This window comes from Pseudonaja textilis, chromosome 14, assembly GCF_049901715.1.
Source record: "Pseudonaja textilis isolate UNSWEBS1 chromosome 14, rPseTex1.2, whole genome shotgun sequence".
Lineage (NCBI taxonomy): Eukaryota > Metazoa > Chordata > Lepidosauria > Squamata > Elapidae > Pseudonaja > Pseudonaja textilis.
In genome coordinates, this window is record NC_142003.1 from 5,649,488 (window position 1) to 5,662,052 (window position 12,565).

A 12,565-nucleotide genomic window follows, 5' to 3' on the forward strand; every position below is an offset into this window, starting at 1 on the left:
TGTTGTACCTGATGATTCTTGACTCTTGATGAATGTATCTTTTATGTACACTGAGAGAATTTGCACCAAAGACAAATTCCTTGTGCGTCCAATCACACTTGGCCAATAGAGAATTCTATCTATCTATTTATAATCATAGATATGCTAATATAATCAAAGGAATCACAAATAAGCTAATACAAAGAGAAAGGCTAGTCAAAATTATTGTTACACTATTATTATTGTTATTATCGGTATATATGTTAATATTTCTGTATGTTCTTTCTTTGCTTTTCCATAAATTATTAAATGAGGTACCTTATGATTCTTGACTCTTGATGAATTATTTTTTATGTATACTGAGAGCATTTGCATCAAGACAAATTCCTTGTGTGTCCAATCACACTTGGCCAATAAAGAATTCTATTCTATTCTATTCTATTCTATTCTATTCTATTCTATTCTATTCTATTCTATTCTACCCTATTCTTAATAGATTCTATTCTATTCTATTCTGTTCCTATTCTAATCTAATCTAATTCTATTCTTCTTGTACCCTAGGACTATCATTAAGCGTTATACCTGATGATTCTTGACTCTTGACGAATGTATCTTTTCTTTTATGTACACTGAGAGTGTTTGCACCAAGACAAATTCTTTGTGTGTCCAATCACACTTGGCCAAGAAAGAATTCTATTCTATTCTATTCTATTCTATTCTATTCTATTCTATTCTATTCTATTCTATTCTATTCTATTCTAATCCTAATTCTATTCTTTCCATTATTCTATTCTATTCTATCTTTAACCACTGAGCCGCCACACCACCTACAATATCCACCAATACCAATACCAATCTGATAGCACATAAGAAATCAATTGATTGATCTAAAGACCCTGGTCCCTTTGAGAAGTCCACAATGCAGGGAAAGATGGAAAGAGAGATGATCAGCACCAACATGGATGGATACACAGTGGTGTTTGGGGCACTGTTGGAAGAGCTGAAGAACTGGGATAGAAAGAGACCACTTTGGAGAAAACGTTACTGGTCACTTAAGCATTGACAGACTTGATGGCTCCACCAATCCATTGGTTGCGATCCTGAATCTGTTTTATTTTTCTAGAAGACACTCAAACTGCAGGTTGTAACTCTCCTGCAGATTTAAACCCCGCTGTCCGCAAATTCTCATAACATATATTAAACTCCATTTATTTACAATTTCTTGCCCAGCCCGAACACAGGAAATGATTCATTTTACTTGGGAAGGGAAGGGAAAATTGCAGATTATTTCATTGTTCTAAGAAGCTGTGAGACTGTAAAGTTTGAGAACATCTGCCCTAAAATACAATGTTTCCCAAACTCCAACTGCAAATAAATTCAAGAACATAAATATGGCAAATCCGTAACGGCGAAGACCCCCAAATAAAGACGCAGACAAAATCCATCCTTGAGAAAGTTTATTGAAAACATATCACAGCATTTTCTGCCTTTTTTTTTTTTTTTGCAGGGCAATGTAAACATAATTCACAAGACTTGAACTTTTAAAATTCTCTATGCCACCAGCTCAGCCCCTTTGCTATAACGCTTGTTAAGCCATCATCTAATGTTTGCTACTATTCCTTACTTACAGAGGCCCAGCGTGTAGCACTGCTCAAAATACTACACCGCGGTTTTACAAGATTCATCAATCCATTGAGCAAATAGAAATTAGCAGAAGCTTGTCAGTCAAATCCAGGACAAGTCTATCTATCTTGATGGGATTTGCCGATCTTTTTGCTGGACAGAGAGGTAGTAGTAGAAGCAACGCAGCTAAGGCAGGGTGCAGAAGGAAATGGAATTAATTGACCATCAGATTGAAAAGCAAACTACAATCCAAGGCAGGGAACCATGGGATTTACCAGGAAATGCCAATTCCATCCTTCACCACTAGTCCTGCCACTGGGGATTTAGGTCCATTAGCAAGAGTAGATTCAATTCCAGATCCCTTTTTGTAGATTGGAAAGCAAAACAGAAAACTCCCTTCTTGCTTTTAGCAAAGAAATGTGATCTCTACCATCTTGGATCCAGAAAAAAGATCTCGCATAGAACCCGAAGGCCAAATCAGAAATGTTTTTTTATAGATAGAAATCAAGACACTACAGAGAAAGTTTGAAGTTCTTGAATTCTGGCAGACAATGATTTTATCTATCTGCAGGGATTCTGTATTGATAGAAATCAGTCCTTTTGAACTACCACGGACAGTTCGGATGTAAATTAAACACCTCATTGTCTGCTTTTCAAGAGTTTGGCCATGGGGATGTGGTTAGGGGCATTCTCTAGCAATCATACACACGAGCAGATCAAATAATTCTGGTTTCAGAAGTATATGTTAACAATTAATTGCATAGACAGACAAACCAGATGAAGTCCTACAATTTTGCAGAATGCAGTGTAAAGATGGCAAACTCTACTCTGGGCAAGCTTAAACATTCCTGAACTCTGGACTTCAGAATATATTTTTCAAGTAAAGAGAAGTGAAAATGTAATCTTGACATTTCCAAATAAACTTTTTTTTCTCTCTAAAATTGCCCATTTTATTGATTGTTCTTGGAAGAAGCGAAGAGCTTATACATATGTACGATGACATCATCAAGAGCTTACACATATGTATAATGACATGTATCTTTTTTGTTATACTTTTGCTTTACTATATACGTATATAGTAAATATATATGAATGCACTTGTTGAAATAACCAGTCAGAAGTATGGCCAAACCACTTCTGTTGCTTTTAAGGACTATTGTTTCTTGACTCAAAAGCTTCCTGTTCACTAGCTGTTTATTAAAACTTATTCAATACAGTTGAGGGCATAATGACCTTAATGGATCCATGTTATTGTCTGCAGGACAGCAAAATTTACATATGTACTTCCTGCTGTTATGTGGCAGAGTAGACATTCACACAAAATAAAAGGAAACCTTTAATTAACCATACACCTCTCACCTGCCTCTAGATAAGCAGCCAAATTCTTCTTAAGTTAGCAATGCTTTTGAGCAGTAAGTTGAAAATAGCAAAAATGTTTGGCCCTCAAGTAAATGCAAAACACAAAGTGCAACATGGTTTTTTTTTCCATTTCTCCTCCCTGGATATACAATATCCATTTTTCATGTCTACCAATTTTTCTCTGCAGAAGTATTCTTATTTATTACAAGTACATTCCTACCGACCTCCAAAATTCCAGGACCGTATCTAAGTTATTTGGAAATACAAGTTTTCTCTTATCAAAATTCCAACTTGAACATAAAAATGAACCATCAAGAAAATCGGTATAAAATGACATTCAAGCAAATAGGTCTTAAAGCTGCAGCAAGGAACATCCAGGAAACAAAATAAAATAAAGGCTACCACTACTTTAAAAAAAAACTAGTAAGATGTCTTGAGCTGAATTTGGTTTTGTTTATACAATGATAAGTATCTGTTCGAGATGAGCAAAGAATGCTATTGGTTTTAAATATTTTTTTTAATTGCTAAAAAACGCTTCTGCATCTGTGGATGTAGGAGGAGATAAAGCAATTTCCAGCTAATTTCCTTAAAAGGTTACAATTCTGTAGGACAGCCAAAATGCAATGTTTTTTTTTACAGATTTAGCTGCAAAACTCACAGTGTCTTTAATGAGTAAGGAGTTGCTCAAAATGACTCAAGTTTGGTTAGGTCAAGAACCAGCAAAAGGTCAATCGAGACACACCCGCAGATTCCTAGGAAATTTTTAATCGATCACCAAGAATTTCTAGTCTTGGCCAAGCTTGGTTGCTGCTCAATGCTTTCTTTCGAAGCCTCAGTATTTCTCCTCTGTAAAATGGGCGTGCCAACGCTTGCTTAGAAACTGGCTTTTGCTCTGCTCTGTTTTAGAAAGAGGTGCATGAATCCTCAAAGGCGTTATAGTATTGTCTACATCAAGTGTTTCGCAGCTAGATGCGTGGATGTCAACTCCCAGAATTCTACAATCAGCCAAGCTGGCTGGGGAATTCTGCGAGTTGAAGTCTGCACCCCTTAAAGTGGTCAAGGTTGAAAAACACTGGTCTAGAATGCTAGAAACCCAAATGATGACCTTGATCATGGTCAAGAAAAAGAATCTGTGGTCCAGATAAAGGATCAGGCTAATGTAATTTCCTGCTTCCTCTTTAGCGGTGCTGCCATTTTATTTCGGATTTGACTACTTAATTTTCAAAGATCGTTTGAGTTGCACTGACATTTGCTATGCCGGATTGCTCGTTGACCCTACATAAAAACAAAACAGCAGCTGCTGCTATGGATTAGCAGGACTAATCGTCAATTCCATTAATCAGCATCTCTGAAGCAACTCAATTTTAAATCTCCATTTTAGCAGCAAGCTCATATTGGCTCAGGGATGAAGTCAGCTAAACCTCCTTTACAGGACGGATGGATGTAAGCGTAAAAAAAAGTACAGGGGTGAAACCCTCTGAAGCTAGAACAGAGCATTAGAGAATAGAATAGACTAACAGAGTTGGAAGGGACCTTGGAGGTCTTCTAGTCCAACCCCCTGCCTAGGCAGGAAATCTTACACCACAAGGAGAGATTCAACCTTGAAATAAGGAGAAACTTTCTGACAGTGAGAACAATCAACCAATGGAACCGAAGTTGCCGTCAGAAGTTGTGGAAGCTTCATCCACTCTGAACTGTTCAGCAAATAAACATGCAGAACAAAATAAAATCTCATTTATAGACAAAAAAAAAATATTCTGGAGAATGAGGCCAGCAAGCCAGGCAAGAGACCTACAAGAATGAATTTCCTAGCAAAACACGGAGAATCTATACGACCTCTTCCAAATTTATGTTTTTGTCTTTAAAAAAAAAAATCTGACTTCGAAAAATTGCACAAAAGAAAAAAAAATATTGAAAGAGGAATCAGAACTGCATTCCATCACCACATACAGAAGATTTGGAGTCTGCCAAATGAGACCTGAATAAGTTTTTTTAAAAAAAACACATGTTAAAGAGAAGATCAGTTCCCAGTATCCCCTCCATTTTCAGAATCCTACGGATAAAAGCAGAGAAGAAATATATATATATATATAAAAGTCTCTTTTTTTCTCTCCTGGTTCTCCATACAGCTTCAGAACAAAATATTTTTTTCTTTTTTTAAATTATTAAAAAGGGTCTCTGTATCGAAATATACAAGGAAAGAGAGGGCCTTTTGCTGTTTTTCATTCTTCCATCATGGCCCAAACCTCTTCGGCTTTCTGGTAGTATTGGTTGGCTAGCCGGCCTTTCATCGCTTGCATAGCATCTTCGGCGGCTTCCGTGTAAAGATCTCCTGGAAGAGCAAAGGACAGGTAAAGACTCAATCCAATCCTGGGGTCACATACCTAAGACCTGTTCTGACCTAGGCTTTACAAAATCACGGAGCAGACTCCTCGTCCCGTCAAAACCCCTTTTTGTTAGCTAAAATGTGAATTCCTCTCATTCATATCCAGCAAAATCCCGGCAGACAGTCTTTCAAGGGTGAATTACAAGCACAGACCTTATCAGGCTTGGAGAGTTGCCAGGCCGATAGCTCCCAAACGCAATGCTGCACTAGAAAAATATTTGGCAAGGAGTCACGAATAAATCTTCACCCTAATTAAATGAACTAATTGTCTCCTGCAAACACCATTCCCCTTTTGTTCCTTTTATTCCCTCTGGGAGAGGCCATTCAACCATCCACTTGTGCCTTTATTCCCAAGTTGAACCTGGTTCCTTAGCTGTTCCCTTCTCCTGGCAGCTCTGTGCATGCGCACATTGGGAACAGGCTCCAGCTATTCTTCTGCCTCACTGATCTCCGACTCTGAAGGCAGCTGATAACTGTTGGGCGGCCCTGGCCCCATCTCTGCCTCTGACACAGAGCCTTCCCCAGACTCCATGACTGGCCCATGTCCCTCCCCAACCTCCTCACTGTCCGAGTCTACCGCCAGCTCCTCTGGCTGCCGGCGGGCCACAACAAGACCCCTGGCCATGGGGTCTCATGGGACCCTGGGCCAAATGGCCACGTGCAAAGAATTTCAGAGGCTGGAATTCCCACAGGGAAGCCAAGGACAAGCCTGCTTCATACCTGACCTCTGCAGATCCTGGTCCAAGTTAAATCCTCCCGTCATCAGCATCTCTGCCTCTTTGGCAAGGAGGAGATAACGAGGTTCATCCTGAGTGCCGTCATACTCGCCCCCTTCATCATAATCGGTCATGTTCAAAGCTTTGTCGTACCAATGCAGAGCTTCTCTCCAATCCCGCTTTCTGTGGAAAACAAAAGAGCCCAATATGAACGTCTCCAGAAGCGCAACAGATGGAGTGAACGTGGCTTTAAGAGCAGGGCCAGCTTTTAAGCCTTGTGGACTTCAACTACTACTAGCCATACTTCCTAGGGAATTCTGGGAGTTGAAGTCCGCAAGTCAGTTATACAGTGTGTGTCGGTTGGTACATCTTTCTTGTGCACAATATCAATTGTCTTTCTCTCTTAAATTTTAAATTTATTGATTTCCAGTAAAAGATATCTTTTCTCTATATAATGGAGTCTAAGCGTTTCTTTCTTGGATTTTGAATGGAGGTTAAATGTTTTGGGTTACAAGTCAGGCCGTCTGCCCCGTACAGCTTATGCACCAGAGTCAAATTCCTTGTGGGTCCAATCACTCTTGACCAATAAAGAGAACAGAACAGCGAGGTTGGAAGGGAGCTTCAAGGTCTTCTAGTCCACCCCCTCTGCTCAGACAGAAAGCCCTATGCTGTTAGTCTTCGACTTATGCCTGCAATTGAGTCCTGAAATTTAGGTGGCTAAGTGAAAGGTTTGTCAAATGAGATTTGCCCCATTTTAACACCTTCTTTGCCACAGCTTTAAGCCACTGTTAAGTTAATAAACCTGGTTATTAAGTGAATCTGGCTTCCCCCACGGACTTTGCTTTGTTAGAGAGTCACAAAAGTTGATCGTGTGACATCACAACTGATCGTATGACAACACAAACGGTTGCCAAGCATCTGAGTTTTGATCACGTGACCATGGAGATGTTGCTACGGTCATCAATGTGAAAAACGGCCGTAATTTTTTTCCCCGGTGCCCTTGTAACTTTGCACAGTCCACTAAATGAACTGTTGCAAGTCGAGGACTACCTGTATAGAGGTGATCCATTCTTTAACCCTGCAAGAGTACCTGTCTGGCGCCAGGTTCACGCCCGTATCGTAAGCTCTTGCAACAAGAATCATGGAAGGACGGTCGCCAGCTTCGGCTGCTCGGCGCAAATATTCAAAGCCCTTGATTCTGTTTTGCTTTGTGTCCTGCGGAAGACATGGAAATGGGGGGGAAGAAAAAAGAATGGCCGATAAAGGAGAATAATTTGTAGTTCAGGGTTGAAATGAGGGGTCCTTGGTGCTCTCTGAGCTTGGTGGTTTTCTTCTAGACCTTTCGTAGCCCAACTAGGGAACATCATCAGTGCTAGAAAGGAGTGGGGTTTGTGGGTGGAGAAGGAGAAGAGGAAGAAAAAGGGGGAGGAAGAGGAGAAGGAAGTGGAGGAAGAGGAGGAGAGGAGAGGAAAAAGAGAAGGGGAGGAAGAGGACTATGAGGTCCTTGGTGCTTTTCTTCTAGACCTTTCGTAGCCCAACTAGGGAACATCATCAGTGCTAGAAGGAAGTGGGGTTTGTGGAGAGGACGAGGAGGGCAATACGTAGAAAGGGAAAAGGAGAAGACAGCAGGAGGAGGAGGAATAATTTGTGGTCTTTGGTGCTCTCTGAGCTTGGGTGTTTTCTTGCAGACATTTCATGACCCAACTAGGTGACATCATCAGGGCTAAAATGGAGTGGGGCTTGTGGAGAGAAGGAGGAGGAGGAAGAGAAGGAGGAGGAAGAGAAGGAGGAGGAGGATTGAGGGATCCTTGGTGCACTGAACTTGGTGGTTCTCTTGCTTACGTTTCATTACCCAAACTAGGTAACATCATCAATGCTGATGAAGAAAAAAAATAACCTGTGGATCCTTGCAACCCAACTGTCTCACCTAGCCACATAAATGTTGGGTTCACTTGTGGTCACCTAAGTCAAGGACTGCCTGTCGTTACCTGCAGAAGGACCTCTGCGAGGATGTGATGAGGTAGCTGAGAATACATGAGGCCCAGCCCTACGATGGCCTCCAGCTCTCCACACTCGGCTGCGTGTTCCAGGTGGAAGAGAGCTGAATCTTGGTCCCACACCTGATCCTTCTCGCAAAATCGGCCAGCTTCGTGGTAACGAACCATGGCCAGGTGAACCTAATTGAGAGGAGGAGGAAAAGGCCGTAATGGTACGTAGGAAAGACCATGGGAGACAGATTAACAAGAGTTGGAAGGCCCCTTGTAGGTCATCTAGTCCAACCCCCGCGCCCAAACAGGAGACCCTACACCAGTCTCTTCTTGAAAGCCTCCAGGGATGAAGCTCCCACAACCTCCGAAGGCAACTTCTGTTCAAATTTCTCCTTATTTCCAGGTTGAATCTCTCCTTGATCAGTTTCCACCCATTATTTCTTGTCTGGTCTTCAGGTGCTTTGGAAAATAGCTTGACCCCTTCCTCCTCTCTGTGGCAGCCCCTCAAATATTGGAAGGCTGCTCTCCTGTCTCCCCTGGTCCTTCTTTTCACTAGACTAAGTCATGCCCAGTTCCTGCAACCGTTCTTCATAGGTTTTAATCCCCTCATCATCCTGGTTGCTCTTCTCTGCACTCTTTCTGAAGTCTCAACATCTTTACTACTACTACTATTATTATTAATATTATTATTATTATTTAAACTTTAGTGAGATTCACAGCCTTTTGGGGCTGGTTGATAACTCAACAGCTCGAGTCCTAACCAAGGACCTAGGAATTGTTAAGGTAGCATCGGAGGATATAAGCTGTTCCAAACTGTTGTTGTTAGTGTTATTATTATTATTGCACTTTCTTCTCTTTACACATCTCAATTATCTTTAACAGTACTGAGACACCTTTGTTACAAATACACATTTCCACACATTTCTAATTATTCATCTACATCAACATCTTTTTTATAGTGTGGTGACCAAAACTGAATGCAGTACTCTAGATGCTGCTTAGGGGAGGATTAGATAAGAGATCGCTTAGCCCTCACCTTTCCAAGGATGGACTTTCCAATCTTCTTCTCCAGCTCCAAGCCGTTGAGTCTCTGAACTTCTACCGCAACACAAGAAGGTCGGTGAATGTGAACTCGAGCGGCGTTGTAGAGATTCCATTTCTCCACACTGACCTGGAAGAAGGAAAGTCCATCAGGTCTTGGAGATTCTCAATCGTCCAAGTTACGGTTGTCCCAAAGGTGCTTTTCCAACAAGGCAAACTTGGACTTTCTTGTTTGTTTGTTTTCTCCCCTTGAAAATGTTTCGCTTCTCATTCAGAACTGAAGAATCTTCCCAGATGAGAAAGAAGGAAGATGTTTTCAAGGGAAAAAAGCCAAGAAAGTTCAGTTGCCTTTTGGTTCCATCTGAAGAGTTAGAGAAAGAAAGCGAAGAAAGAACCAAAAGATCTTCACATCTTCACCCTCTACGTTCCTCTCACTGAGCTTCTTCGCAATCTACCGCTGAAGTCCAGCAGCAGAAGACTTGTCTGGCCAAAAATGGCTCCGTGGTGGAACCCCAAAACTTCTTTTGTAAGTTAAAAAAAACTTTCACACTGAAATCTTAACAGAGCTTTTCTCAGCCATGGACCACATACACACATCACGTAAGCTGTAGCTTGTTAAGTTAAGCCAGACTGTCTGAATTCACCATGAACTGACTTTTTGTGAACCTTACTAAGTAGACCAGATCAGAAAAATCAATTCTAGCAAAAAAACCACAACTATACTTTACTGAGATTGGCTAGAACTCTGCATTTCTCAACCTCCCAACTTTTAAGGTGCGTGGACTTCAACTCCCAGAATCCCCCAGCCAGCCAGGAAGCCAGTATCCTTAGAGATCTTCACACGTGTGCATGCACACATTGATACGCCTGCAGCGAGCGCAAGGAGACACAAACACACTGAGAGCACGCTTCACACCGGACACGTCAAAAGGGAGAGAGTTAAAAAACTCTTCCCAGTACATAAAATTTTTCAGTAGACAAAATGTGCATTGCAACATCACAAGTTCTGCTCCTTAGGAACGTCACAATAATGTCCCATGGGAGGAGGGAGATTGTTTTGTGACAACGCAATACATATTTTATCCTTCCCTGCAAGCATCCCTGAACAAGTCTGTATTTGAAGGAAAGAAATGTGCTTTTGACAGCTTAAGTATTTAAACGCATTCTCACATTTAGGTACATGGTAGCAGTGGTGAGATTCAATTTTTTTTTTTTTACTATCAGTGCTGTGGGCGTGGCTTGGTGGGCGTAAAATCCCCATCCTTCCCCACTCCAGAGGAAGGATATTGTAAAAACTTCACTCCCTCCCCACCCCCGCTAACCTGCTTTCCAGCTCCGTTCTCCTGTGCAGGGCAACAAAAGGAGACCCAGCCGATCAGCTGGGACTTGGGACGCAGAGAATAGATGGGCGCTCACCAGTGGTGGGATTCAAATTTTTTACTACCGGTTCTGTGGGCGTGGCTTGGTAGGCATGATGTGGTTGGGTGGGCGTGGCAGGGGAAGGTTACTGCAAAATCCCATTCCCTCCCCACCCCACTTAACCTGCTTTCCAGCTCTGTTCTCCTGTGCAGGGCAACAAAAGGAGACCCAGCCGATCAGCTGGGACTCAATGGGAGGCAGAGAAGAGATGGGGTTGGCGGGGCCAGTCAGAGGCGGCATTTGCCGGTTCTCCGAACTACTCAAAATTTCCGCTACTGGCTCTCCAGAATTGGTCAGAACTGGCTGAAGACCACCTCTGTGTGGTAAGGCGTTCTCAAAGGAGCTAATATGGCCACTCTGGGCTACAACTTTAAAAACATGTAAAACGCACAATGCTGGAGCACACGTTCTGGAGTTGTTTGCCAAGAGCCCAAAACAGGCGAAGAGAAGAACAAGCCAAAACAACCCAGAGATAGAATAAAATCCATGCAGAAAATCACCCTTTGGTTCCTGAAACTCGGTTTAGCGGTCTCTCTATTTCTCTAATTTGGAAAGAGAAAGAATTAAACAAAGAAGGGAGAAGAAAGAGGCGTAAACCACGGAGAAAGAATTCTTCAGCAAATCAGGGAAAAATAAGCAGCTTTGGTGAGCAGGTCATCTGGTGCAAAGCAAACCCAGTTGGGGGGAAAATCAGATTTATTTACCCGAGCAGAACTTCCCAAGCTGTCTTCATCAGATTCGTGTCTCCGGTTGCAGTTAGGATGGCCCTGAGTCGAAAGGGAACAAAAAAAGAACAATTTAATTCAGGTTTGGATGAAAAGCATTTCTAAAAGCTTCATTTCCAAGGGGGGGAGGGGAGGAGTTGGCCCAGGGAGAGACTAAATTAAAAAATAGGTAAGTTAAGTATTTTAAACAGGGGTCCTCAAACTTGGCCATTTTAAGACTTGTGGACTTCAACTCCCAGAATTATCTTCTGCTGAGAAGTCAAGTCAGGAGGTCCATCCAATTGCAAATTGCATCATGTGTTTCAAAATATATCAAGGATCAGGGTATGAAATTGAAAGGAAAAAAACCACCTTTTCCCGGTGATCCATGTCTTCGTGATCACTCCTTTTCTCACTGGGGCACCCACTGTCCCCTCCATTTTCAGAATCCTAAGGATAAAAAACAGAGGAGAAAAATAAGAATTCTTATCCTTATTTATAGATGGAATTTCATCCTTCTTGAAAGAGTCCTATCCGGCTGAGAACGGTATTATAAATCCTTGTGGTTTGAGGTCCTCCAACCCAAATTAGGAACTTGTAAAACATCCCTACACTTGTTTCCAAGTTGCCATAAGAAAGTGGGGAGAAGAGGCTGGAGAAGATAGGGCAAATGAATTTAGAAGCACATTCCAACTTTTTCTTAAAAAAAGATTGTAGCTAAACTATTGAAGTTTTTGCCCGGGAAAAACTTTAATTGGAGAATGTGATGGATGACACCTAGCCTGTGTGCTTAATTGGAAAAACTGATTTATGGCACACCCAGGGGAGAGGGGAGGAGCAAGGTCACAGGTGACTGCAATTAGGTATGCCAGAATCAGCTTCATACAGGTCATGCCAGCCTGTCGCTCCTAATGATTTCTTTGAAGTTTGGCTCAAGGCTCATGATTTCATTAGGGCGATCGCTGGAATCCTGACAGAAGCAAGATTTAAAACAGAGAGGGGGACTCAGCTCTGCCCTTCTAGATTATGATGGGAGATTTTGCCCAGGAATATCTGAAGGATGCAGAAACTTTTTGTCTTCTTCTGTTGGGAAGGACAATCAAAGCAGCCTATAGTTCTGGTCCATCTGGAGATGATGGAACTTATTCTCCACTCACTGAGTAATGGAAACTCAAGAGGAGAGAAATATCTGAACATCACCAGTGGAGAGAAAGGTCTGTCTTGACATCACACTACAGTAGAGGTCTCCAAATTTGACATATTTAAGACTTGTGGACTTCAACTGGTTAAGCACGGTTAAGTTCTAACAACTGGTTAATTTCTACTATAAACATGGCTGACAGGAATTCT

General features: G+C 41.8%; 1 protein-coding gene across 7 annotated transcripts in view; it reads right to left on the reverse strand.

Moving 5' to 3' along the window:
* Positions 1 to 1,421: 1,421 nt before the first annotated feature.
* The window catches only part of EEF2K (eukaryotic elongation factor 2 kinase), a 36,041-nt gene continuing 24,897 nt past the window's right edge, over positions 1,422 to 12,565 (reverse strand). For 4 of the 7 annotated variants that reach the window (XM_087912723.1, XM_087912720.1, XM_087912722.1 and 1 more), the window contains 7 exons: positions 11,588 to 11,665; positions 11,216 to 11,278; positions 9,088 to 9,222; positions 8,052 to 8,240; positions 7,154 to 7,278; positions 6,068 to 6,246; positions 1,422 to 5,293 (listed from right to left, as the gene is read on the reverse strand). In XM_087912723.1, the coding sequence (XP_087768849.1) occupies positions 5,184 to 5,293; positions 6,068 to 6,246; positions 7,154 to 7,278; positions 8,052 to 8,240; positions 9,088 to 9,222; positions 11,216 to 11,278; positions 11,588 to 11,665 (879 nt within the window). In that variant the 3' untranslated portion in view covers positions 1,422 to 5,183. Of the gene's footprint in view, positions 5,294 to 6,067; positions 6,247 to 7,153; positions 7,279 to 8,051; positions 8,241 to 9,087; positions 9,223 to 11,011; positions 11,054 to 11,215; positions 11,279 to 11,587; positions 11,666 to 12,565 lie in introns of all 7 variants that reach the window. The other 3 variants (XM_087912719.1, XM_087912721.1, XM_087912717.1) reach the window with 1 other exon arrangement.